Source organism: Lichenostomus cassidix, chromosome 1 (assembly GCF_008360975.1).
Source record: "Lichenostomus cassidix isolate B80296 chromosome 1, HeHo_3.0, whole genome shotgun sequence".
NCBI classification, from domain to species: Eukaryota; Metazoa; Chordata; class Aves; order Passeriformes; family Meliphagidae; genus Lichenostomus; species Lichenostomus cassidix.
This window is the reverse complement of record NC_139479.1, coordinates 73,105,712-73,132,447: the sequence shown is the minus strand read 5'-3', so window position 1 is coordinate 73,132,447 and position 26,736 is coordinate 73,105,712. Positions and strand designations below refer to the sequence as shown.

Below are 26,736 nucleotides of genomic sequence, written 5' to 3'. Positions count from 1 at the left end.
AAATCAGCATCTGACTATGCATAAATTAGAATGATTTGAGAAAGGGAAAATTACAGTGTTGTATTTTCTGATTAAAATCCTTATCATGATAATTACCATGAATAATATGAATATATTACATGAATAATTTCATTATCTAACATTCTGTTTACAAAATAATTGATGCCCTTTTTAATTTGTTACATTAGTGAAGCCATCAGGCACATTGGCATGGGCTACTTCCTAAAGTAACTCTTGCATAGTACACTCCAGGGTCAGCCTCATTTTTCTGCCAACCTCTGTCCAGACCACTGGAACCATATCTCACAGCTTCATTTTAAACCAATCCTACTTTTCTTATTCCACAGTAAAACCCCTGGAGTCTTATTCACTGCTGGCTTCCTACACACTCCATCTCAAGTGTGCTGCATGTTGTATCTCTTACTGGTCCCTCTGCTGATATTACCTGTTTTTTGGGTGGCCCTTTGAAATAAAAAGCCCTGCTAAAGAATTCGGTATCACTGTGATACTGAAAGGAAATCTTAAAAGACAGAACTCCTAATCATAAGAGAGTATACCTGTATACCTCAAGTACACTTTTCTCCCCTCTTCAAATTTCCTTTGAAATTTGTGGATGAAACGGGAAATTCTATTAAACACAATTAGCAGAGGCACAAAAGACACCTGCATGGTTCCAGTGTCAGTTATTTTCAGCTTTTCTGCTCTGTTACTTTTCTGTTTATTTTCTTGTTCCATTTTGTATGCAACTATTGAACTTCTGCTTTTCCTGTTTTCTTGCTAATGCAATCACAGCTAGAGTTGCTTCCATATAAGCTAATAAAAGTGCATCTGCTTGAAATATTTGTGGGAAAAAAAGTCTATAGATTGTATAAAATGTATCAGTTTGAGTTTAAATTGTCATGGCAACACTGACGTCTTCAACTTTAAATGACAGAGTTAATATTTGTGGAATGTTGTATCATAATATATTTTAGGAAGCAGCAAAGAAGAATAATCTATTATTTTAGAATACAAACCTGAGTGACATAGGAATTCATCTCACCACATTTAAATTTATTCAGCATTTAGCACCTATTCTGAACAACAAAATCACCGCAGAGAAGTCTTTCTGATCTCAAATACTATTTGCTTAAGCCAAATAATGGCAGAATTTTATCATGCAAACCTTATTACAATTACAGTCGCCCTACAAACACAGACATCTGAATTTGTCGGTTTAATTCATCATATAATTCAGCAAACAGGCATTTTCAAAACCTATCATCACACTGAATTAAGACTATTTTAAACACATACTATCAAAGGATTTTAAGATATCAATGCACAGAGTGCTTTTAAGGCCTGTGTCACTGACAGGAAAGGATTATGTATCACGTTGGTGAGCAAGGTAGTTCAGGACTACATCTGAGCAGCAGAAGACACCCAAAAAACAGATGACTGAGTACTGCTCAATGGTTAGGGACCAACCCCCTTTTTGTTTTTGTTTCTATTTTAAACAAAAACTGTAGATTTTGCTACAATTAGTTATTAGGACAAATAAAACTTAATACACAAGTCAATGACATGAAACATAAACCAAATATAATACCTTCAGCCATAGAATTCTGCTATTAAAAGTCTGATTAGCATTTCACTTTACAGTTATGCCTGGCCATAACTTTAATGTCTAGGAAAAACAGTCCTGCACAAGTCTTCATTTGGAACATATCTTACAATTTTAACATAATTTGGCAAGAACGCTAAATGCTTGTTGTCTTATTTAGTATGGGCTGCATTTACACTATTCTTACTGTTCCCAGGTTTTCTTCCCGAATCCAGCTGTCACTGCTGTTGATTTGTTTCCACATGCAGGAACAGCTTTGTGTCCACACAATATATACAGAAGGATGTTCAGTGCATTGAACTGAAATGCAGCAGAACAAGGTGTTGGAAATTATTTCTCTTGGGTTTTCACATTAATTTTTTTTTCACAGCAAATGATGCACATGATCTTTAAGTAAATGTAAAAAGCAACAGGGTACCAGAGCTTTGCTGGCTTTATCATGTCTATTAAATACTGTGCTAAAATTGCTTCACCATGTGAAGAAAGAGAAGAAAAAGGTTCATTACATAATAGTAGCAGCAGCAACAACATTTTGCATTTTGCACTTTAGCTTGTAAGGTTTTTCCTAGACTATTGTTTTGGTTTATGATGATGGAAATGCAAAAATGTGAATAGGTAGATTTGCACAGCAAGTAAAAATGATAAGGCTGGAAGTAATTTTCCATTTTACAGACTTTTACAGAAGCAAGGAATGGCAACATGCAAATTTCCTTTCTGCAAATCTGTAATACCAACATACCTCATGGCTAAATCCATAAAGAAAGGTCAGCATTACTAATAGAGCATTTTATTTCTCACTGATGAAATTCCTGTTAGGAATTACTGCACATATTTTAAAATACAATTAGTTAATGGCCAAAATTAAAATCGCCTGATGAACAACACAAATTAATTGTTCTCACTTTCTTTAAGTAAAACATAAAAAGGAAAAAAAAAGCCTCAGTAGAATTAATACGTACAAATAAAAGGTAATTTCTCTTGAGGTAATGTTCTAGGAATCAGTCTCTAAACACCCACAAGAGTCTATTGACATAAGTGAAAGGATTACATAAGTCTTAACAGCATGAATTTGGGAAAATTGAACCACTTACAACTGTCAAGGGCTGAAGAAACTACAGACAGGGTACTTAAAGCTATCAGTAGTGAAAACCTAAGACTTCACACACATTTTGTACTCTAAAACTGTCAGAAAAAAACAGTTTTCAAATGTTTTGTTGACTTTTTTGTATTCTAAAGTCATACTTCTACAACAATGAGAACCAAATCCACTTTCAAAGGTGAAGAAAGTAAAAAGAGATAGTGATTTAAATGGTTGGGTTTTTTTATTGAGACATAACACGAAATATGAACAAATCAAACTCTAGGCCTGCTTTTTTTCCATACATCAAAAAGATTAGTTGGATTTTAAATTTTTGTTTTAAAAAAGTTTTTTTCACCACTGCAAGTTAAAGATTTGGGCGTTTTTAATAATATTCATAAATCTGACATAGTAGCATGCATGGGATGGCTGTGGAAAAGGCAGCATTTCAAACTGCTGAGATAAGTGACGTCCACATCAGCCACCTTTGAACACAGGCTAAAGGGCAACGGGAGGAAAAAGCCTCAAGCACAGCAGGGTTGTCTTAGAAACACGACTAGAAAAATAAGAATGGACAAGAGGGCAATGGTAAGTCAGAATCTAAATTTAAAATAAAGACTCAACAGGTAAACAACTAACGAGGAGATGGCAAATTCACTCCATCAGATCCCATTGAGCTCTTGAGAAAAGCACAGGTGGGAAAAAAGCTTTAATAAGTACACGTATGGCTTGAACACTACAGATATTTAGTCTGTGAATCTTAGTGGAAGTATGGCATGAGATAATATTATATAGACTTTCACTTGCACAAGGGATTAGACAGAGGTTTCATGAAGAGAGATTTAGGGTCTACATACTGATATTTCTTCTAAGTCCCATTCAAGAAAGTAAATCCTTTCATGAATTATACCCTTCTATTTCAACATTCCTATCTCTCTCTACAAAACTGCAATTATGTTATTATCTTCAATAACAGCTAGCTAGCATTTCATTTGAAATATCATTAAAGCATGAAATATCGGGAAAATAACACTGATCTAGAGCAGAGCATTCAGCTGTGCAAAAGCCAGAAAACATGCTGGTCTGTCATTCTCATTCTGTTCCCATTGGTGAGAGCAGCATCTATTTCCTCCATTCTCAACAGCCTTGTGGCTCGAATTTTCTTCTGGGAATAGTCTGGGAAAGTGATAAAAGCCCTGGGAAAATCCATGAAGGAAATAATAGTGCCATAGGCAATTCACAGTGATTAGACGAATGAAATCACTGAACAGAATTTAAGGGACAGGATCTCCCTTCTCCCATCCTAAGTAGGATATAATCTGTAGACTTGCAGTAGTTTCCTTGACCACTCTTTTGAAATACAACAGATTAATTTTTGTGGATCATTCTTCCACTTCTCAAATGAAGGCAGAAAGAGGAAGTAATTTGTATGTGTTAAATTTGTGTAGTATGTTATCAAATTAAAACTAGCAAAAGAGATTTGTTTGCTAGACTTCCTGCTCGACATAAAACATTGCTGAATTCAATAAGGAGAGATGCAAAAATTTTGAAGACTATCTTACTGAACCCAGATCATAATGCAGATATTCCATGTAGTATAGGTTTATAACGTACATAAATAATCATCTACAATATCTGAGATCACACCCAAATTTTTCAGACTGCTGTCAACACTTCAGTGGTAACACTGATCTTGTAAGTGAGATTCTGTAAGAATGCATTCTACAGACATGGAAAGACATGAAAACCTCAGGGAGGCCTAGGACCAAGTTTCTTAATTTAAGATCAAGAAACAATCACCATCTGGGGAACACCATCACATTTTGTGGTGACAAGATCTGGGAATCACCTGTATAGAAATTACCAAAAGCATTTTAGATCTTAGCAGAGAACAACTGGCATCTGTGATGCTTCTTTTTATGAAAGCCAAACAAAAATGCCTTCAAAACCTAAATGTGACATTGCATGGGACTGAAGGACTACCTACCATGAATTAAAATTGGACATTGCAACAGCGTAATGGCTTTGACAAAGTATCTACTTTCAGCACATGCTTCAATACACTTAGCCAGCAAATAAATAGAATGGCTCAATCTTAAAAGGTTCGTCAAGAGCTAAGTATTGATTCAAGAAACTTGTTCTAATAAAATAATGTGATGGAGTACATCTTTGCCCAGTAACAAAAAAGAAACATATTACATAGCATCTGATCCAAAGCTCACTGAAATCAGGAAGAATTCAGAGCCTTCCAAAACTAAAACAAAGTATTTGCATGGGCTAGGAAATACAATAGATCTTTGTAACATTATTAATAAATTCTGTCCTAAAAAAAAAAAACAAAAACAAAACAAGGAAACAAAAAAGCCAAACAAACAAACAAAAAAAAAGGAAAAAAGCCTTTAGAATGAAACATACTAACCTCAGCTGCTTTCTCACTCGTGATCATTTTATGTTGCAAAATCAATCTCCAGCAATGGCTAAAAGGTATGGGGGAAAGCTCATAGAACTGATTCTTCTGCTGCACATTTGCAGCTCTCAGCATTTACTGTGGAAATTCTGAGCCAAAACCTATCTAGATCTCCCTATTTAATATTTAACAATGAAACTGTATTTCACTAAGTTGCTGTATCTTTTTTTGCTCCCACTCACAATTAAGGCCTCCACACATTTCATGCTCTACAACACAAGTTCTGCAATTTTATTCCTAACTGAAAAAAATCCCAAACCACTCCTTCACATTAAACTCTGTTCCATGGCCGCTTCCCATACGAGAAACAAAAATAGTTGTATTTTATTAAACTTTTATGCTAATTGTTCTAGTCTAGCAGCTGCCTTCCCCTACCCATCCACCCACCCCCCCAAGCTGAAGAAGTTTTCTTTACTTAGGTTTTCTTCAAATGGCCACCAGTCAGTGCCTCTGATTACAGGGTATGCTTACCAGCTTGGGTAGCATTCAAGATATGGGTGCACCACACATTGACTACATGCTTTAAAACATTCTTGAATTCTCCCTTTTCATAACCTCCAAAATTCTGCTTCTCTTTTTAATCACACCAGCACTGAGACGATGTTTGCAGACTCACAATGATTCTCAAATCAAGCATCAACAGCCTCTTGCATGTGAACAGTCACGGCTTCACGATTACCAACATTTCACATTCATCAACCCTGTCTTTCATCTGAATTTATTGCCTCAATACCTGTGACGGGATCTTTTCCTGTTTATTTGAGAGTTCTATAGCATAATCTCCTGTGTCTGAACTAGACACCTTAATTCCTTTTTTATCCATAATGCCTTTCAGAAGGCATTTAAAATAGGACAGGTGACTCACATCACTAAAATATGTACGTTTCTCCAGCGACTATCTAAAGCGGATCTTAAGAAAAAGTTCAGATGTTTCACAATGTAGTTGTGAAATTTCTTTGTAGAATTTCTTTGTAGTTTGAAATTCTACCATTTACAATTTACACTGACCCCTATTTTTGAGAGTCCTGCATAATTATGTAACCACAAACTATTCTCATCTTCCTCCAGGACTTCTCTTTACTCAGGCCTCACGTCCTCCCTGATATTTCTAATTATAACATACTTAATTAAAAAGTCATACACACAACACCTTACCTTTGATGCCATACGCATGAACAGTGAGTTTTGATCCTCTGCTGTTCTCATCTTCTCATTTCTGACCAAATCCTTCAGGTTCATACTATCATCATCCTGAAAATATCTTACTCTCTCTTTATCTACATGAGTAGGGACCTGGAAGCAAACATGTTAAAAATAAATATTAACCTAAGAAAGATCAGCTATAAAATTCAGACCCTAACAATTTCAACAAGTTTAAAGACCCATGAATCAAGCTAAGCTGATCCGAAACAACTAACAGCTCCATTTTACCTAAGGAAAAGAACATCTTCCCCTTTCTTCAACTGCATCACCATGTCTAAATAAAAATATAGCCTCTTTCCAAAGCCACTACATCCTTTATATCCTTAAGGTATCAGAACTACAACATTAACACTAAGGAAAGATATACAGTACTTCACTGAAACAGTTAATAAGCTCATAAAAATGAAATATTCTAGGAAGTAATTTTCATTATTGACAACTCTAAAGCTTTTGTAAAGTTACAGACACTACTGAAACACAGGAATCACAGACAGTACTGAAAACCTGTATGAATATGGTACCTCTGCTGGGAAATGTTGCCATCCTAGACAGAGTGCACAAGGGAACAGAGATGTCCCTTAGGGCAGGACTGAACTAAATTCTGAAGGAGCACAAGGAGTGGTCATTAACATAAAGCAGGATAGCATTTTTCAAAATGGAAAGAACAGGAGGATGAAAACTAATTTCTCACCCTCTTGTGTCTTTCACTTCTCCATTGCAGTGTTGCAAACTAATCTGTCCTATTAATCAAGAACATGCTTGCTAGAAATACCAGTTAGTGTCACCTCCACTTATCTCATAAAGATCAAAGTGCTACTATATTTACCATTTGAAGCAATTATCCTAGGAATAAAACACTGCTCCAGCTTCCAACCTTCTCATTGTTCCCCAAAGCAATTTTTTACAAAGATTAGGTCATTCTTATTATTATTATTATCATGAGTCTCTCAGTAAAATCTTTCTCACTTCAGAAATATTCAGCTCTGTTAATCCTGGTTATTTACACAATTTTATGTAATATAAACTATTTAGCTAAGAGACTGTGATAACTTTTCCTCGAATGTGCATTTAAATAAGCCCTAAAGTAATCCCTTGGGATATGCAATCTGAAAATAAACTTAATATATGCTTAATAAATAGGTACTCTAACACTTAACTACAATCATCTTCTGAAAGGAACTTTTTAACTACCAATTGACATTCTGATAAGATACTCATTAATTACAGCATCATAAAAGTAAAACTTAAAAATCATTTAAGAATTACAGTTCAATACTCAGATTTGTAAAACTTACCATCTGCCGCTTTCTCCGTCCTCCTTTTGGCTCCAGTGGCTCTGTTGGTCCCGTCACAGGCCATGCCCTTCCACTTCCATCTGTTCTGACAAGGACCACTTGCTCATCTTCTTGACGGCTTGAAGCCTGTGTCAGGTTTTAAGACATATTTTAAAACAGATGGTACAGACAAGCCAAAAGAAATACCTAATCCACATTAAATGAACATTTAAAATCCTAAAGATTAATTAACAGATTCTTCGAATTTTGTGTGTTCACTATAATTCAAAGTGGAGAGTTTCACCTTAACAAGGTATTCTTTTTCACATCCAAAAAGAAAAAAGTATTGAAAATACATTCAGTTAGTTAAATGCAAAGCTTATCTTTCCAAAAGAACCAAGTTTGTATTCTTGGTTTTTTTCCCCCCTTAAAGGTTTATCTCCAGAAGACACATAATGCTTCTGAAGACTTAAATAGATAATATTGAATTACGATACACCACCATAATTATAATTCTGTTCCTGAAAACCATCTGAAAAGCTACACCACATTACCACTTCTTTTGTGGACTGGGGGTAGGGACAATGACCATCCCCACGTCAGTCCTCCAAGAAGTTATAGAACCAGTCTTCATGGAAGGTCCTTCATAGGGCCCCCACTTCACAAGGGTGTTCTCAAATAATGGTACATATATTTTATATTTTATATTTTATATTTATATTTATATTTTATTTTTATATATATTTTATATTTTATATTTTTATATATATATATATACACATACACGGCAGGGGGGGGAAGGCAGAATTTCTTCACCAAAAAGTAAGTCTTTAATTTTCTAACATATTAATAATAATTTTTTTTTTAATAATTTAAAAGCCAGCACTTCCTGATTATACTCCAAAGATGTTTAGGTAAATCAGTTGATTAAATTAGAGCACATAATGGGGTCACCACTTAATCAGATGATATTAGGACAGCCTTTGTCAAATCTTATAAACAACTTTATTAATCTCAGTTTGAAGCTATTTTCTACCAAACTGCTTTCCACCTGCCATCCTTGACTAAGGAAAGCTTGTCCCAGAAACCCAAATAAAGTCTGAAAAATCTGTAGATACTAAAGAATACTTCAACAGACTAATCCCATTTTTTCAAAGAAAAGTCATCTAAAGGTAGAAGTTATGGACCAAAAGGCTGCCTAGATAAGCCAGACCTCTCTCTTCCATAACACCAAAGGCACATCTCATTTTGCAAAGGAAATCAAGATGGCCAGCACCACTTTGGCTGCAATAACAATAATGATATCTTCAGAGATTACAACATTACTTATTTCCAGCACCAGCCAGATACATGCCCCACCTATTCACAAGGTAAGGGCTTTTCTCATTACTGGGAAGGGAAAAAAGGTGATTCAGTCCAATAAGAGAAAAAGGCTGTGCGCATTCACCCCACACGTGTCATGCAACAAAAAGGTCACACCTGGCTGAGACACAAACAGCCAGACTGGGTGGACCATGTTTTCAGGCCATCACTATGTTGTTGAACTTTATACACAGCAGACAGGGAAAACAAAGATGAAGTTAACACCAGTAAGAATGTATCATAGGACTCTTCACAAATGCCACAGTTCTTTCAAAATTTGGGCAACTTTACAAGTTTGGAGGTTGAACACATAACCATTATATTGCAGTGAAAACCTTGAAAATCCAGAGCATTGCTAATTAGTCTGAAATAAACAGACCTTTGGAGAGGAGAAAAGAAATACCTTGTCCCAAACCCACTACACCCACATGGCAAGCAGGGATACAACAGCTCTCCCAAGAGGACTAATCAAATCCACACAGCAGAGCCCTTTACAGTTTTCAGTGAATAATCTACCAAGTAACCACTTCTGAAGGGTCCTGTTTATGTGAAACCCTCAGTCAGGAGCATCTTTCCAATCATTCAGCTCCTTTTACCTGCTGCCCCTATAAAGTCTCCAAAAGGATGCTGACTTCAGGTGAATCAGGTCTCTCCTTCCCCACACCTTTGAGTTACTAAGACAAGAAAAAGAATGGGCTTTTCCATTCCCAGTCTCTAAACTTTAACGTCACTGTACACATGGCTTTAAAAAAAGACAAACCACTAAAACCAATAGTCATTACACCAGCAGTGCTTCAACAACTGCAAAGAATAGTAAATGTCAGATTCTCATATCAATTTACAAGCATCTAATTTCTTTTAAAGTTATGCATCCCAAAATTTTTCTTCATTAAAATTCTTAATACAGACGTTTCAAGAAGGATGCCATTGATATGCAGGCTGCTATTTTCTCAAAATTAATGGAATTCAGAAGGTGCTCTACATGTCAGACTTTATTTGCCTTTGAAAAAGGGCTCTAAAAATCCAAAAACATTTGCACTTTCTTTCTTCTTCTCATTTCTGCATGCTAACACACTAACATACAAGCAGTAGGAAGCTACCTTCTGGATCTGAACCATGGAATGTGTTAGGCCAGGGACAGGGAATGGGAGCAATAGAGATAATACATACATAATTTTCCCCCTAATTTCCAAGAGTCCTGGGTCCTGACACAAGGCATGTAATACTGACCATAATGTATTTAGATTTAATATTCCAGAGGTAATAAAAAAGGCAAAAAATCATAGTAATTTTTAGCTTTAGAATACGAAGTACCAAAAAACAGAAGTGGTCCATCAAAGAGAAATTAAAGGAAGCAGATAAAAGGATAAAATAATTATGGACAGTATGAAGACTAATGTGAGGTCATGTTAGAGACTAACAGTAAATGCATACTAGGAATCAAAATGAATCCAATGGATGCAAGCCAAACATGATTATTCAGAAAATTAAAGATGTTATTAGAGCAAAAGACATCCTCAGAACTCAAAACCCTATTTAAATAGAACTGACTTAAAAATACAGCATAAAAACAGAAAGTTAATTGTATTAACACAAAAACTGATTTTTAGGAGGATCTTAGTAACAATAATTAGTAAAGATATTTCTAAACACATCAGAAGCAAAAAGCTTTCTGGCAGAAAAAGGAAAGATAGTCAAGTGTTTACAGCATTATCAAAAGCTAATATCTGAATAATAAATTAATTATTTGCATTCCATTCAACAATACTTTCTGGGAAAAGAAAAAGATTAACAAGAAAATCAGAATAAACTTTAGAAATCATCTTTAAACTGAAATATCGGTAAGAGGAGTTTTTCAAGCAAGTAAATATTTTCACTAGAGTTCCCAAAATAGAATTCCAATATATTATGTCCACATCCTTCAGCATGCATTACACCCCTTAAATAGGTCTCAGTATAAAAATAATGGAAAGTGGCCAATACAATATAGAGGTTCAAAATGTGCCAAAGGCTGATTCTGGGAATTCTGGAGAAATGTCTCTAACATTTGTAATGGACAAGTTCACACAAGTATAATAAAAAGCAGAATTCCTCGACATTTGAACAATTACACCATCCTGAGAAAGAGCCTTTGCAGGAAAAATCCAGGACTCACAGAAGTGACAGACTTTTTCAAAGCAGTGTGGATACAATCTAACTGCAAGAGTTACTTAATGCTCTCTTTTTATCTATTGATATTTTCTTTACACTTGCATTCCCATGACTACATGACGTGGTATATGGTAACACAATGTAGTGATTGTGATATAATAAATATTCATCAATAATTATGATCAGATAAATAATATTTCAGTTAAGGACAACATTGGTTTAAAAACATATATTAAAGTACTTTAAATATGACACCTACTGTTAAACGTTAAACTGAAACTGAAGAAGAGGCTCAGTCACTATCCCTGAATCTTGTGATGACTGCTGAAAAATCAATATAATTTACAGTCTAAAATGAAAAAAAAATAGCATGTATTTCTAGAATAAGAGGGGAATTGTTTGTTGCCATTAATTAAGGAACATGAATTTTTACTTCAGGCCAATTAAATATGCAAAGTACACAGTTGTTCTCAACAAATGTACAAACTGCTATAAAGCAATTATTACCCAACTGAACAAAACAAGCAGACAAGTCTGGTTTTGGAAGATAAAAGCTTTAAATTAAATACATAAATAAATAAAATACAGCTCTGAAAGACATTTTTGAACTCTCCAGAGATTCTCCCTGTTCCATAATCCAGCAGGAGGAAGTGGAAATCCACTGCCACACCAGGTGCGCAGCTTAATTTGAGGAGCAGCCACTGGAGCAGGTGAACAAATGGAGTAATCAGGCCAAGCATCTGAGATAAGATCTACTCAATTAGAATGGTTTTTCAATGCTAATAGCTAAAGGGGATAAAATATGTTTTAACAGTCAGTGTATTGTGGCATAGGGAACAACTAGAGCTAGAAAAATAGGTATTATTTTTTAATTACTGAGCCAACAAAAAGCTGGATGCTGCATGAATTGAAAGCTGTCTGCAAATGTTTACTGAGAACTACACTCAAGTGATACAAGCACTGTGTAGTGAAGAAATAACAATGCTCAGGAATATTCTTCAGCAAGTAAAAAGCCTCTACAACCAAATGCTAGCTTTGTCAAGTCAGATGCTGCATTAAGCGTGCCACCTGTTTCCTTTCTCCTACAGTCTTTGGCCAATGGAAATGCTTTGAATATTGTCTTATTCCTCTATTGGAAGAGTCTGTCCTTACATCATAGTATCAGTACATGTCTAAAAGATCTAGCACTTAGAGTGCTGGACTCAGTTATTTCTTCCATCCACTATCTCCCATTCTCTTCCATTGCTCCTTCTCCCATTCCAGTTACCCTTCTCTTAAGTTCTCAGGTTGCATTCACACATGATCACCACAGTTATCAGAAGGATGAGTAAATCCTATCTAGAAAGAGCATCTGCCTCCTTCAGTGGAGGCTATTCCTGAGGGCACCACGCTTCATATTCAGGAGCCATTTTACTCACAACCTGGAGTCCCCATGTAACAGGTTTCAAATCACCTAAGCTACCCATCAGACTCTTGGCATTTGTGAATTATGGCACTGTAACATTCAAGGTAATGCATACAAAAATCAGGAGGTAAAGCATTCTTCAGAGGAAGATTGAGGTTCGGGTCTCATAGCAAGATGAAACTAAAATGGTCAGAGGTCTATAACAGCAGTCCACTGTAAAGAAGTTGTATCTTTGATTTGGGTTTCTTATAGCAGAAAAAAAAGGTAAGACTAAGAAAAATACCAGCATGAGGAAAGAAAGCAAGAGCAAATTTATAACTAGGTTAAAAATCTAGTATTTCCAGAAAGACTTACTAAATACATTAATAAGAACCATTATGGTACATTCAAAAGGTGATAACATAGCAATGGGATTTTAAAAATGTTTTCCAATATCAGAAAGTTGGTCTGCAATAATTAGGCCCTTGTGTTTAACAGCAAAGAGAAGCATTAGAAAATTTAATGAAGGCTGCAACACAGAGTTGAACTATTCTACAGAAGAGCATCTTTATCACATAGTGCTTGGTTTGTGTATAAAGCATGAGACTAACAAAACCCCAAAAACTCCAAACCATGGGAAAGGATTAGGTCTCTATCCTTTCTTTCCACCAGTCAGTGAGTGACACCTGTTAATAACACAGTATGTAAAAAATTTCATTTGTTCCTGTTGATATAAAGAGAGTTGCCCTTTAAATTCAGCAATCTTTTGTTCTTATATTACAAAAAACTTATTTTGGCTATACTGTTTATTACTCAGAATAAGCAACCTGGCCTTCTTATTCATCTCTTCTTTACAATGAATGCCTCCAATCAGCCCTGCATGCAGAAATCTTTCTACTTCTGCTCAGGACTTATTTTCTTAGAGCATCTTTAAGATAGGTGATCAGAACATCATCTCATGAGTAGAATGGACACAAACACAAATCTAAAGTCAAAATCAGTAAGTCACACTGCCAGCCTGTGGAAGTAAAACTGGAACTAATAATGTATAACTTACAGCAGCTTTTAATGTGTCTGTCCAGTGATGCACCTAGTAATGGGGGAAACTAACACAATTAAGTCTAATTTTAAAATAATACTGGATATCAGGAAGCCACATAGCCTTGAAAATTCAACTTTAAAAGAAGCTCTAAAGATTCAGTTTGATACTCAAAATTGTTAGCTACACTTTGAAATGGTTAGTCACTTAGCCACATCAGTGAGTCACTGTAAGTATAAGATTTAAGAAAACTTGTGAAAAATGTAATGCCTAGATGGCTTGTTTCTACAGCAAGAACATCTGACACAAAACATAGACCATAAAAAAGTACTGCAGCATGTTAGTTCTTAAGTCCACAAATTTCTATTTCATCTTATCAACTGATTTAACACAGTGTAAGGGTAAATATAGCAGTAAAATTTAATATTTCTATATATTAGGAGAAAAACAGACCCAGAAAAAATGGCACCATCAGTTCTAAATGCTCCATGGCACCTGGATATGGCCTTTGTCTCCATTGTCAAAATGTACTTTGAAGTTTTTGTGTTCTCAGTTTGAATGTTAAGAAGTTTTAGCCATTCTGCCCTTTTATACTTTTTACATGTACTGAAATTGTAAGATATTTTACATCACTTAGTTATGATAAAATTTATCCAATATGTTTTAATTGCAAAAGCCAATTTCCTATAAATTACATTCAGCAAGCTAAACCACTTTGTCTTCATATGTTTTTATGTTATAAATAATTGTGAAATCTTCTCTTACTGACATCAGCAAGAGTGTTCAGGAAACACAGTCATCAATAACTGCATATACATACTATTTTTTTAAAGTATGCACTAATGACATTAAAGCTGCTCTGCAAAAGTATACCCACTTCGTTATTCTGAGTTTCGGTTAGAGCTAGTCAACTCTGTAAGGAAAACACAAACTTTTGCTGGAGAAAGAATGGCACAGCCGTCTTGCAGACAAGATTCAAGAGTGATGGAACAGCCGGAATCAGAACTTATGATGAGCTGAAAACATCTGAGAGTAAACAGGCCATGAGCCATCTGTTGCTGTATCTCCCTACCGTCTGAAGTTCCAAATAAAATCTGAGATTTTTATTGTGCATTTAGTGAGGATCCTTAATCCTCAGCTTTCTAGTTTTTATACAAGTATCTCAGCTATACTCTTCTGGAAAGCAATTTTAACTAATTTTTGAAGGATTCTTTATATGCTAAGTCTATAAACATTATTACAGCTGTATTTAGGTTCTGCACTGGTTAAGTTGGAATGAACATTATGAAAACATACTACAGGTAAATTTTGACAACCAAATATTTTCATTGCAGAAAAATATCTGTGTTTATAGTCTCAATTCCTAAACCTAAAATTAAACATCCAAGCACACCTGCAATTTTGAATGTTAATTTTCAGGGTGATTTGGTTTTTGCTTTTTTTGTGTTTGTTTAGCATTGGTTTGGTTTCCTTTTAAATAAAAAAACCCACACATCAGAAGCACTGATTATTTTCCTTCTTTTTTTCACTTCCTACTCCAAAGCACTAATTGCTATCTAAATTTTACATGTATACACACATATACACAAACACACATGTACACACACACCCCACCTTACTTTTAGATAACTGTCTCTTTTTCCAAGGAATCACTGCCATTTTTATGCTATTTGTGAATAGGTCAATCTTGAAAACACATGGAAAAAAAACCATACATTCTTAGTTTTCTCCATTATCATTACTGGAACCAACAGAATATTATTTCAGGTTTGCACCACATCTGATTCCTCTCAGCTACTTATTCCTAATGTCCCATGGTTTACTTGGCTCAGGATAGCAACTGCACTGCAAATCATATCTCTGGATAAAGATCCAGCATGTTCCATCCTGTCTCTCCTAATGCAGAACTATATACAGTGGATGCAATTTTATAGAATCACAGAATGTTAAGGGTTTGGAAGGGACCTTAAAAGATCATCTAGTCCCAACCCCATGCCACGGGCAGGGACACCTCCCACTAGACCAGGGTGATCAAGGCCTTGTCCAGCCTGGCCTTGAACACTTCCAGCGCTGGGGCATGCAAAACCTCCCTGGGAAACCTCTTCCAGGGTCTCACCACCCTCGCAGTAAAAAATTTCTTCCTAATTTCTAACTAAATTTCCCATCTTTCAGTTTGCACCCATTACTCCTTGTCCCATCACTACAGCTCCTACCGAAGAGTCCCTCCTCCGGCTTCCCTGTAGGCCCCCTTCAGATAAGGACAACTTGAGATTTAAGCCAAACTGTTTTATTCAGTTTCATTTCTGAAAAACAGTGTTAATTCTTCAAAAATAATTTTAAAAATATTATTTATACTGAGCTAGTTTCCCTAGAATTCTAACTCAGTCTGTAGTCTAATGCATCTCAGAAATCCAAATTAAACATCAGACCTTCAATACATCAAAATTTGTGTTCAGATAGAAGGTGTTGGAAATATAATCATCTTTATTATTTATACTCAAGAAGAATAATTAAATTAAAATAGCAGAAGCATTTCAAGTACATGAAGCTCTTAATATTATGAAGGTTTCCGCTAGAAAAAAAGCCCTACTTATGCCACAAAACTCATTAACTTTTCTTTGCATTATAAATCTTTTCCACCTGAGATGCACAAGCTATGGACTGGAGACTATCATTCTTACAGATGCAACAGGTAGCCGAGGAATGTTTTTCTCCTTTGAAACAGCATCGTGTCAGCCATATTTTTACTGTAATGTGAAATGCTGTGCCTCCAAAATTCCAGTTTTACTCTACAGATATCTTCATGCCCAAGAGGCTTCACAGAATTACTGAATACTCTTCAGTAGAAAAACATTCATACTAGACCGAAGACTGATGGACTTCCACAGAAAATTTAGTTATTCAAATGAAGACTTTCTATGATGAAATAATTAATATTTTTCCTATATATTCTCAGATGCATAACAGAAAAGCCTGTAGCTGTTTCTCTCTATTTTTCAGAACTCTCTTCTTTTAAATACTCTGTAACAGTATATCCTCTACCATGTTATTTTGCTTAAAGTACCACCTTCTAGCTTTCATTCAATTTTGTATTGATTTTGTTTGTCAAATGCAATTCATCATTATTGAAAACTGTCTCTAGCATTTGCTGAGCAGAAACTTGTCTCTGTTTCTCGCATACTAATTAAGTTCTATGGAATACAGAAACAGGCTTAGGGTTGAAAAGCTTTTCTTCTAAGCCATACTTTATTTGGGATTGGAAATAGTTTTAAAAGATGCATACTCTTTTACTGTATTCATCCACCACCATGTTGCTGGATTAGATGTTCACAGTAAGCCCCTTCCAAAAGATCTATTCTATACTCTGCCTCTTCCTCATTTGAATTTTTACCTTCCAATTTTTGTACTACCAAAATCCACTGCAAATTATGTGCTCTCAAAGGAGTGCTAATGCTCCAGATATAACTTGTTAAACAAAAATACCGAAGGGAAATATAATTTGTATCAGTTGTGACTGATACTGGCAATGGCAGTGGTGACATCCTCATAACCAATGTAGTAAAATCTAGAGTTTTGTAGCACTTTCAGAACAGAAATACAAACTGTATTAAAGAGGTAAACTATGAACATGTGGAAGTTGTGTCCTAAATGCTGAAGTCTCCACAATTTTCTGCTGTCTCCTTACATTCGATAGGTACTCATTTTCATCACCTATCCTAACTCAGAAACCCTATGGTACAGCAGCCTTCTCTTTGCACAGTTTCACTAGGACTCAAAGCCCAGCGTAGCTTTCTCAAAGTGCCCATGACAAATTAGACAATAAGCATCTAAAAATAAGCATCATTTCATTCTATCCCAAATGAAATCAAAAGTTACTTTATTTCCATAGATTCTGAAGGTTGCCTCCTGCTCAAACTTAAAGACAAAACAAGCACAATCTACATTTTAATTCATCCTTTTAAAAGGATCGTTTCATGTGCATTTATTGTAGCTGTACATGACTCAAGTATTTAAGTACAATACCCATTAAGACCCCAATGTCCATTAATAGATAATTTAACTGTATTCATACTAAAATTTACAGGGTTATATACTTAAGGCAGCCTGCAGTGAACAACATAGGGATATTACCCAAGCAGAGATTTGGTGAAATATATCAGCTGAGAAACATTTAAACTCCAAACATCAGTTTTTGAAAACTGTACTTCAAAATCTCATTTTGGGATTGCTTGGGGTAGAATTCTTGTCTAAGTCAAAATGCTTCAAAAGTAGTCACTAAATCATTGTAAAAGCTATATTTGCCTCTACTCTCCCTTATAAACAAAATTAAATTAGATAAAATTAAACCAGGATTTATAGTCTCTTCTATAAAGACTAGCACTTTATAGTCCCTTCAGTCTGTAATTTCTTGATCACTTTAAGGCAGAATAAACCAGCACCACTATCAAAAGAATTGATCCTGTCCTCTGCACAAACCCCTGCCATTCATACACCCCCTTATGCTAGCATAAGTCTTCACTCAGTCACACAGTGAACAGAATTGGAAAATTGATCCATGTCCAATTAATTAAGAAAAAAAACTTCCCAGGGAGATGCATCCAAAATTGTCTTCACTGCCTCCTCATTCATCTCCCCAGTTCCCCCAACAGAGATTCAAATAAGGCAAAGCCACATTTGAGGACCTCCCAGCATGACAGTGGCCATGCTGTTCCGTACAAGCAGACACAGACCTGCCTGAAACAAAATGCTTCATGTTTGTTACTGCTCATCGAGGTAAAGCTATCAAACTTTGGGACCAATAGGACATCCATTTGGACAACCATTTCTATGGAAACTGCTTCAGGTGCCTCACTTGAAATACACCTGGCTGAAGTGGCTGAGGGTGTCGCTTGCATGGTCTATGTCACAGAAAGGCTGAGCCATACAGAGTCAAACACACCTTCACAAATCAGCTTCTCTTGTGCTATAAGATGGTTTCTGAACATCTGGGCTGTTTAGACATACAGTGTGGCTTAGCTGGCCCTTGATACACAGGAGTACCAAACACATCCTGCTTGTGTCCCATTAGTCCAAAACCAATTGGAAGCTGTAAAACCAGTAAGACTACCCTGGCATCACAACGACAGGGCTTAGGACAGAGCAACTGTCAGCTCTGCTGGACTGCTCACCAGCAAACACCATGTAACATAGGCTAGAAGAAACCAGGAAAGAGGCACTGGCAAGGCATATTCATAAATATTTACATTTGGTACTTTTGCAATGACTACATGCTGTTAGATGTAAAAATGCTTTAATTAAAAATTAAAATAAAAATCAGACTACGGATAAGACCAAGACTGACCAAAATTGGTATTCATAACTCTGTTTCTAAGGAATAGGTGGTCCACTAACATTTCTGAGGACCACCCACAAAACACCCTTTACTTCCCAGTTATAAAATCTGAAGGGATTTTTCCTGTGTAATTACACAACTCCAATCTGCTTTATTCAGGTTCTTTTTACATTTACAAAAAACATGCCAAAGAATTGCACTGCAATGATGCAGAGTCTACCTACACAGATCTTTTGATATTTTAAATTCTTGCGAATTCAAGGTGTGAGAGACTTTAATAGTATTGTCACAAGGTAGTCAGCAAGAGGCTACACACTATATTCCAGTTCATTTTGTCTTCTAAAGACTGGAGAACTACTAGTCAGTGTATGAGGTCTGACATGAAGTCTTTTTGGAAAAAAAAAAAAAAAACAGTGGCTTTTCAAACTCAACTCCCTAGCAGCTGAATTTTCACTGTGGAATTAGGGTCAAACTGAACAAGAATATTAGTTTTTGCCTAAAAGTTTCCTCTCCATCATGAGGACAGGGCTCATAGCTTAAGATATTAATCCTGTTTCCTTATATCAGTGCTGGTATGGAAAACGTTTTCTTACATTTCTTAAATACTACCCTTCAAAAAGAATAACATTTGAAGTGCCAGCTTCTTCAGAGACAACAGAATTATGTAACAACCAGCACATACCAGTTTCCTTTTTAATGGAAGATATATATCCTTGTTGTGACAATATTATGAGTAAAAAAAAATCCCATTGAATTTGCTAAAGTGCAACGGAGAAAGTTTTGTTTACCAACAAAAGATACAATTCAATTTGGACAGTTACTCACCTGAAGTCACACTTTCTAATTTTCCTAAGTGCACTTGATGTTCTCTAATTCAGCTGCTACCTGTATCACACCATTGTGTTAGTGCAAAGAAAAGAAGAATATTTTCCCACTCACCTCTCTGCCAGCCTTTGCTGGAATCTGTCCTTGAGTATCTCTCAACTTGCGAGCATTGTCAAGTTTTGCTTGAAGTTCTGAAGCTAACTCCTTCAAAGAAAGTGACAGTACTCCATTAGTTTAACTATTTTAAACTTTTAAGAGACTTTCGTAACAAAAATAACCATTCCTGTCATTTTTTGTGGTTTGATATAGTATTTTAAACTCTAATGACACAAAAGACTAAAGAAAACATGTCAATATAATTCACACAACTCTTTACAGGATATAACATGAAAAAAATATTCACGAGGCATTTGAAGTATAGGAACAAGCATTGCCATAAAAAGACCAGAAAAAGTAATCTTAAACATTATTAAGTTGTACTAATAAATGCTTTGCATAGTTAAGCATGAGTATTACTTTATATATAGGACGTGAAATAAGGAAGCCTGAATAAATCTTTTTTTTTTTATTGTACACACACATATATGTATACACCTTTACACACATATATCCATTCTGGGTCTAGGGAAATATATCTCAGAAATTTTTGCTATGCAGTTTCGTATCTCTCTACACTGCATGTCCAACTTTTTCACTTAAGACCTTATTTTCAGAACAAAAACGTACAAGGGGTCGAAAATAAGAAGTGTTTACAGTCTTGTGCACATTAGTTTTGATGGTCCTGCTCTCTCATCCATCTATTAAATAAATAAAGTATTTCAGAATATCTTGGATTGCTAAGAATTGCCAAGTGACAACCTATCAACCCCTAAGGAATAAAACCATTTATACTCTGACCCCTCTCCAGTTTCATTGATTGGACACCAACAATCATGCCCATACTTGCCACCCCAAAATTAAGCCATTTGATCAACACCCAGCAGCAAATCAGTAACAAAAATAGATTCAGAATTCATTTGGCCCACATGGCCAACCTTGAGCTCCAGCCACCAGGACATGCTGTTACATAACCATCTGTTCTGATGTGTGGCAATGAACTTGTCTAAACAAGCTGCATTTTCCATTTGATTAGAGAAAGACCATGAAAAGTATTTAAAATGCCACAAGGCAAGGATTAGCTATTTTATTATTTAAACTGTTGTTGTTTGGTTTATTTTTTTTTACTAGGCTGATTCAGAGTGTATATATAGAAAACTGCTGTATACATAAAAACAATAGTAAAATTGTAATACTGGTTTCTGCTACATGATTTGGGTCAAAACAAAACAAAATGATAGACTATTAAATGAATTGCACTCTCCCCACATAACACCTGTATATTTTTTGTCAAATTATTTGTATTCAGTTCCTATCAGGTTGAAAAGAAAAAGACCAGATCTGTGCCCAAAGTTTTGTTTAGGCAATGCTACTGAAGCCGAGCAGTATCAGAATAAAAAAAAAGTTTACAAATTTTTGCTGCTTTCCATCAAGTCTTTGGAAAATCTTCCCCTCCCCAGTACATTAGCAATTAGTGTATAGATAGCTTCAGTCATTTTCCCCTGCAGGAAAATGTATTAAATAATATAATATCATAAGTGACTACATCACGCCCTCACAAACCTCTCATATAATTACATTAATAAGCATACTTTTCCTCAGTAGAGTATGGTTTTTAGAATGAACTAGGAAAATTACAGATTAACATATGGACACATCTATTTAAATCATTAACACTATATCTTAGTAGGAAATACACAGCTTGAAGTTACATTTAATTCACCTTTGAAGCTGGTAACATTTCAAATGGACAGGATTTCTAAAGAAGGTATAGCTGTTCAAATTTTTAAGCTACATACACACATCTATGAATAAAGCCTGTGGGAAAAGAATTAATAACATAAAATTGGTTTGAAAAGATAGTATTTGTAAAATGGACACTTTTTCCTAACAAAATTTGAATTATCTGATAGGGGCTTTAACAAGGATCAACACCATGCCCTAGTCCAGTAATAATGACAAAACATACCTAAACTTTCCATAAATCAAAGAATCAACAGCTCTTGATAAATATTAATTTATTACTTGCAGATATAACATGTTTTATATATTACCATAAATAAATATTTATTTATTATTTCTTAAAGATGCAGATTTTGGTGCAAATATTATGTCACAAGAGGCAAACTAAAAAGGTGCAGTAAAAATTAATCTTAAAAAATAAATATAAAGGCCCACAGTGATAGCATTTGCTTCTAAAAAAATAGAAAAATAGCTCCTTAACAGCAGCTATTCAGAGCCAAGCACTTGAAAAACACAGCTTAAAAGTAAACAGACTCTGACCTTGTTATAACAGAAACTTCCAAACAGTACTACTAAAGGGAATTAGCTCATTATAGCCATGTTTAATGTAATAAATAAAATACATATACTTCCAGAATTTAGTGTTCCACAAGGGTGAAATTCTTGTTCCTTCAGGTTGCTGGCTGAAACAAGCCATGTTAAATGTGCAGCTGTTTCCTCCAGCTCCAGGAGCCCAGTCTCAACCAGGGCAGGTATTTTGTGGAGCTGACCACAAAGCATTCCACTGCTGTTCTCAATGCAGAGCTGGCTGCAATGGCCTATGCGGTTCCTTTCAGTCTTATAATTTCCATATAATAATTAATAAGCTTGCTTATACAGCAGAGCTATGGACCACAAGCATCTACTCATGACAAAGCTGATGAAATATGTAAAGCTCCAGACACTGTTTACCCTGTAACACAGACAGGGAGCTTTGTAGTTTTCACCTGCCCCTATTTAATAAAAAGATGATAAATACTATAAAAAAGGCAACAACAACTGGTTTTGAATATGCTGCTTACCCTAAAAGCCCAGGGATCTGAATCCTCTACTCTAGTCTGTGAACCATTGCATTTAAAGCAGAAGTTACTGTAAAAGCAGTATCTTCAAATCCTAGCAGATTTTGCAGGTCTTTAATTGCTTGAATCAATACCCTTTGTGAAACCCAAACAATTAAGTCACTGGGAGCTTTAAATAAAAATTGCAGTAAATCGTGACAGTTTTTCACAGACGTTACCGTGTCTCCCATGAGTTCTGCTTTCACAATCCTCGCTCCCAGTCTGTTCATCTCCTCTTCAGTAAGGACCTGAGGCAGCTCATCCTTTGATGATCTGTAAAACACCAGCTGCACTAAAGCCATAGAAAAGCAATGTAGTATTCACCTGTGTAATTAAGTATGATAAGCCTGCTATACTGGTACATATGCTCCTATTGGCAAAATAATTGAAAAGAACACATCATAAAAATATATTTGCAGTCAGAAGTTGCCAAGGACTCTGAAACCAAAGAGCTTGAATAAAATTTTTATGAGGTTTGTTTCCTTTCACTTTTGAGATCAAATAAAAGGAAAGCACTATCTGTGAACATTTTCCCAGCATAAAAAACAACCCAGTCAAAAGCCAGTACCAGGTACAAGCAGGAAAAAAACAAGGGAAAGAGAAACAGAAAGTTATTTCAACCCACTCCAATTCTTCTTTCTGCCTTTGGTCAGAAAGGACCTTTGCTTCTACTTCTCAGCTCCTGCAAAATCACCCATTTCTAAGTTAATCTATTCATCAAATCACCTTCCATCTCTTGAAAAATCACATATTTTCCCATACTGCTCACAGTACAATCTTTGCATCTGAGCATCTTATGGCCGATACAGCAGAGTTTCCATGGAAAATTAACTGGCGCCATTTTAAAAATATGAAGTCCCCCTAGAGAAGCCACAGCTGGTAATAAAGAGTATTGTATCTTAATTTTAATCTTAAAAACTCACTGTATGACTTCTCATGATATTTATTAAATAAGGGCTCCAAGAAATATTGGGAAGAGACAGCAGATAAGTTTGGCTCTTGCTCTCTAACCCTAGGAAAGACTAAAACAAACTTAACGCTAAAAGTAAAATACCTAAAACAAAAGAGATATAAGAGTACAATTATGATATTGGTTCTTGCTGTTAGAGAAAGAATTCACTCACTAGTTGATATGGTTAAACCCTGCAGGATTTGAAGAATGGGAAATGGTGCCATCTTTAACCACCAGGTCTCCCCAGTCCTGAGAAAATTCCCAAGTTGCTTTTGTTCATTTCCGAGATGCCCAGTCCAAAACTCAGCAGAATTTACTTTAACTTCACCAGACACAGAACACTCAAAGATTAAGTTCTCACTTTTCCTTAAGCTATATCTTTCAAAGCAAGGCAGACTATTTCAGTAAAGGGAACAAAAGGCGTTTATTAATTCATCTACGCTTTTTTTTAAGTAGTACAAGTGCTTGAATCATTGTCTGAACTTTTTGAGACTCGAGACATTGTTTCGATTTGCTTTTTATCTTGTCTCAAATTAAACTCTGAAGCAGTCACATTATTAAGTGTGACTTCCAGCAAACATTAGCTGATGGACTTTTCCTCTGGGGAGATCCCTTGGACATCCAATCAGCACTTTTAATTAACCTATGTCATAACTGTCCAAAACACTTTGATTTATAGGCTGAAGAAACTTCCTCTGTGCTTTAGAAAAGATAAAATTTAAAAGCTATGCTTTCAGCATGAGAGATGAGGAACTGAACAGCAACACCTATTAATTCAAGCCTTCACCTCAAAGAAGATTTATTTTTTGTGACTGACAACACTACTGAAAGAGTGTATGTATTACAAGTCTTGAAACTTTAAGAAGAGAATGAAAGCAGCAGCTTATAAATTACTCCCAACAGATATCTACAGCACATACCCAAACCTGAAATGTTCTAAAAGCCAGAATTTTCTACAAAATTCTAGGGGGAAAAAAAAAAACTTCTGACTGAAACAGGAAGACAGGGTATTGACTATTTCAAGCACACAGAATCTCAGGAATTAAGAGTCATCTTAGAAGAACTTGGAAATCAGTTATGTCAATAAGCAGAGGCTGTATGGTTTTGCAGGTCTAAGTAATCCCCACTTTACTAATAAGTCAGCTTGGTAATTGCATTGGCTAAGAAATACAATTAAAATATCAAAGAAGATGTGCAATTTGGTTTAACAGTACCAGAACAAAAACAGATGCAAAAGAAAATATCAGCTGAACAGTTTCTATGTCGAGTGCTCTTCTGTGAGGAAAAGAATTATCTTTTCTATCACAATAATTGAATTATTTGAACTTGAATAGGTAAACCATTTCCGCACATGATCTAATTTCCCAAAATTTGCAGTTTTGTCCAATTACAATTAGCATTGCACTTAGTAAATGTGGCAGTTAAAAAAGAGGTACAGTTTTTGTACCTGCAATTAAAAAAAGTTAATCACCATTATTTCACAAAAAAAAAAAAACAGACTGAAAGAGAGTAGCTGCTTCTTTGAAGAAAACAATAGTGAGGTGATGGTGTCACTAACTTCTACTCAATATTTATATGTTATACTATGTCCGGCTGGATAGGATGGAATTTATTTTTTCCACAGCAATGTGGTGGTGCATTTTCCTCCACACTGTTCCTAGCCCTCCCTCTCCTAGGCCACTCTGCAATCCCAAGAATTCCCACTACGCTTTGGCCTTCGTGTAATGAGCTGGGTGGTGAAGCATCCCTTGACTATAGGAGGAACTCTCGCCTGGCTAAGGAGGGAACGCACTGTCCACACCCAGAACTCCTGGTGCCTGCCACAGTGGGGAACAAACGCAGAAATAATCCCCTGGCAGCCTCTGAACATTACTAACCTGAATCACAGCCTGAGTGGAACAATACCAATGCTACTGGAATATTCAAAATTCCAGTGACTGAGCCAAACTGTGGCCAGGATGGAAATTTACTGATGACTGAAGCCCAGCATATTGCAACCCCACAAACAGCAGTGCTACATGAGGCCCTCTGAGCTCTCCTGGACCACAGTGGGCTTCACCAGCATCACACTCTCAGTGGGACACCTCTCAGAACTCAGCAGCTCTCCAGTTGGCAAAGATTAGAGCACCATCATAGAAAGCTGAAAAGAGGGCCTGGGCTGAAACCCTCCACTCCTTGAGGCTCAAATCCTGTGCCTTGATAAATTCCAATACATTTGAAGTATTTCACTGAACTCAAGAGAACTCTTAAAAGGCTTTTTTTATATATACACATACATAAATTTTTATACATTTGGACACATCTATCCCTATATATCTCTTTTTGTCCATGGGCATGCATGTGTGAATTGACCTAAGATACTTTACAGCAAGTACAGTATTCATGTTGCAGTCTCAGGTTTATAATTGTCACTGTTGTGATTGTAGTAAATCCTATTGACTGGCTATGTAAATGTAAAATTAGTCAATAATTAAATACTGGTAAAATCTTGTGATTCATCTTAAAACTCTAAATAAAATTCAGACTGCTGCTACACCAGAAAACATGTGAAAATTTCACCTGTGGCAAACTGATACTTTTACAACATCATATTAAGATCACATCTTGCTGATATCTTAAACAGTGGTTCTTCAGGTGACCCTAACTAATAACAGATGTAATCCCTGAGACATAAACTGTTGATCAAATCTGAGGCAAAGATTGGACCTAGCCACACCTGAGCTCCATAAGTTTAGAAAGCAAGGGTCCACTCAGAACCTTGTGCCTCAATGAAAGAGTCTCCCTTACCTTTTTGTATCTTCAGACTCTGTGTAAAACAATCTAAATCAATTTTAACTCAGTTTTCCTTTTACTACATGTTTCATTCATGTAGTAAATAATAAAGTGAACCTTACCACCAAACTTTGTTAAGTATCATTTTTATGACTTTTATAGATTTATATTAAAACCATTTTTGCTAATACCTTAGATGGTGACTCTGAGCAACCCTAAACCTTTCATTCATTACTCCTGCCATGACTTACACTCAGGCTCATGCTTTAATAAAAGAAAGAGAAAAGGTGAACATCATGCAAATAATTCATATTCATGCTATCAATGAAAATTTAAATTTCATTGGCTTCTCCCAAAG

At 35.7% G+C, this 26,736-nt stretch overlaps 1 protein-coding gene across 1 annotated transcript in view; it reads right to left on the bottom strand.

The window, feature by feature from the left end:
• The window catches only part of CWF19L2 (CWF19 like cell cycle control factor 2), a 65,094-nt gene that overhangs the window by 16,388 nt on the left and 21,970 nt on the right, over positions 1–26,736 (bottom strand). The window contains exons 9-12 of the mRNA XM_085064001.1: positions 22,834–22,927; positions 19,833–19,922; positions 7,647–7,772; positions 6,304–6,441 (exon numbers count right to left, since the gene is read on the bottom strand). Coding sequence (XP_084920127.1) covers positions 6,304–6,441; positions 7,647–7,772; positions 19,833–19,922; positions 22,834–22,927 — 448 coding nt within the window. The remainder of the gene's footprint in view (positions 1–6,303; positions 6,442–7,646; positions 7,773–19,832; positions 19,923–22,833; positions 22,928–26,736) is intronic.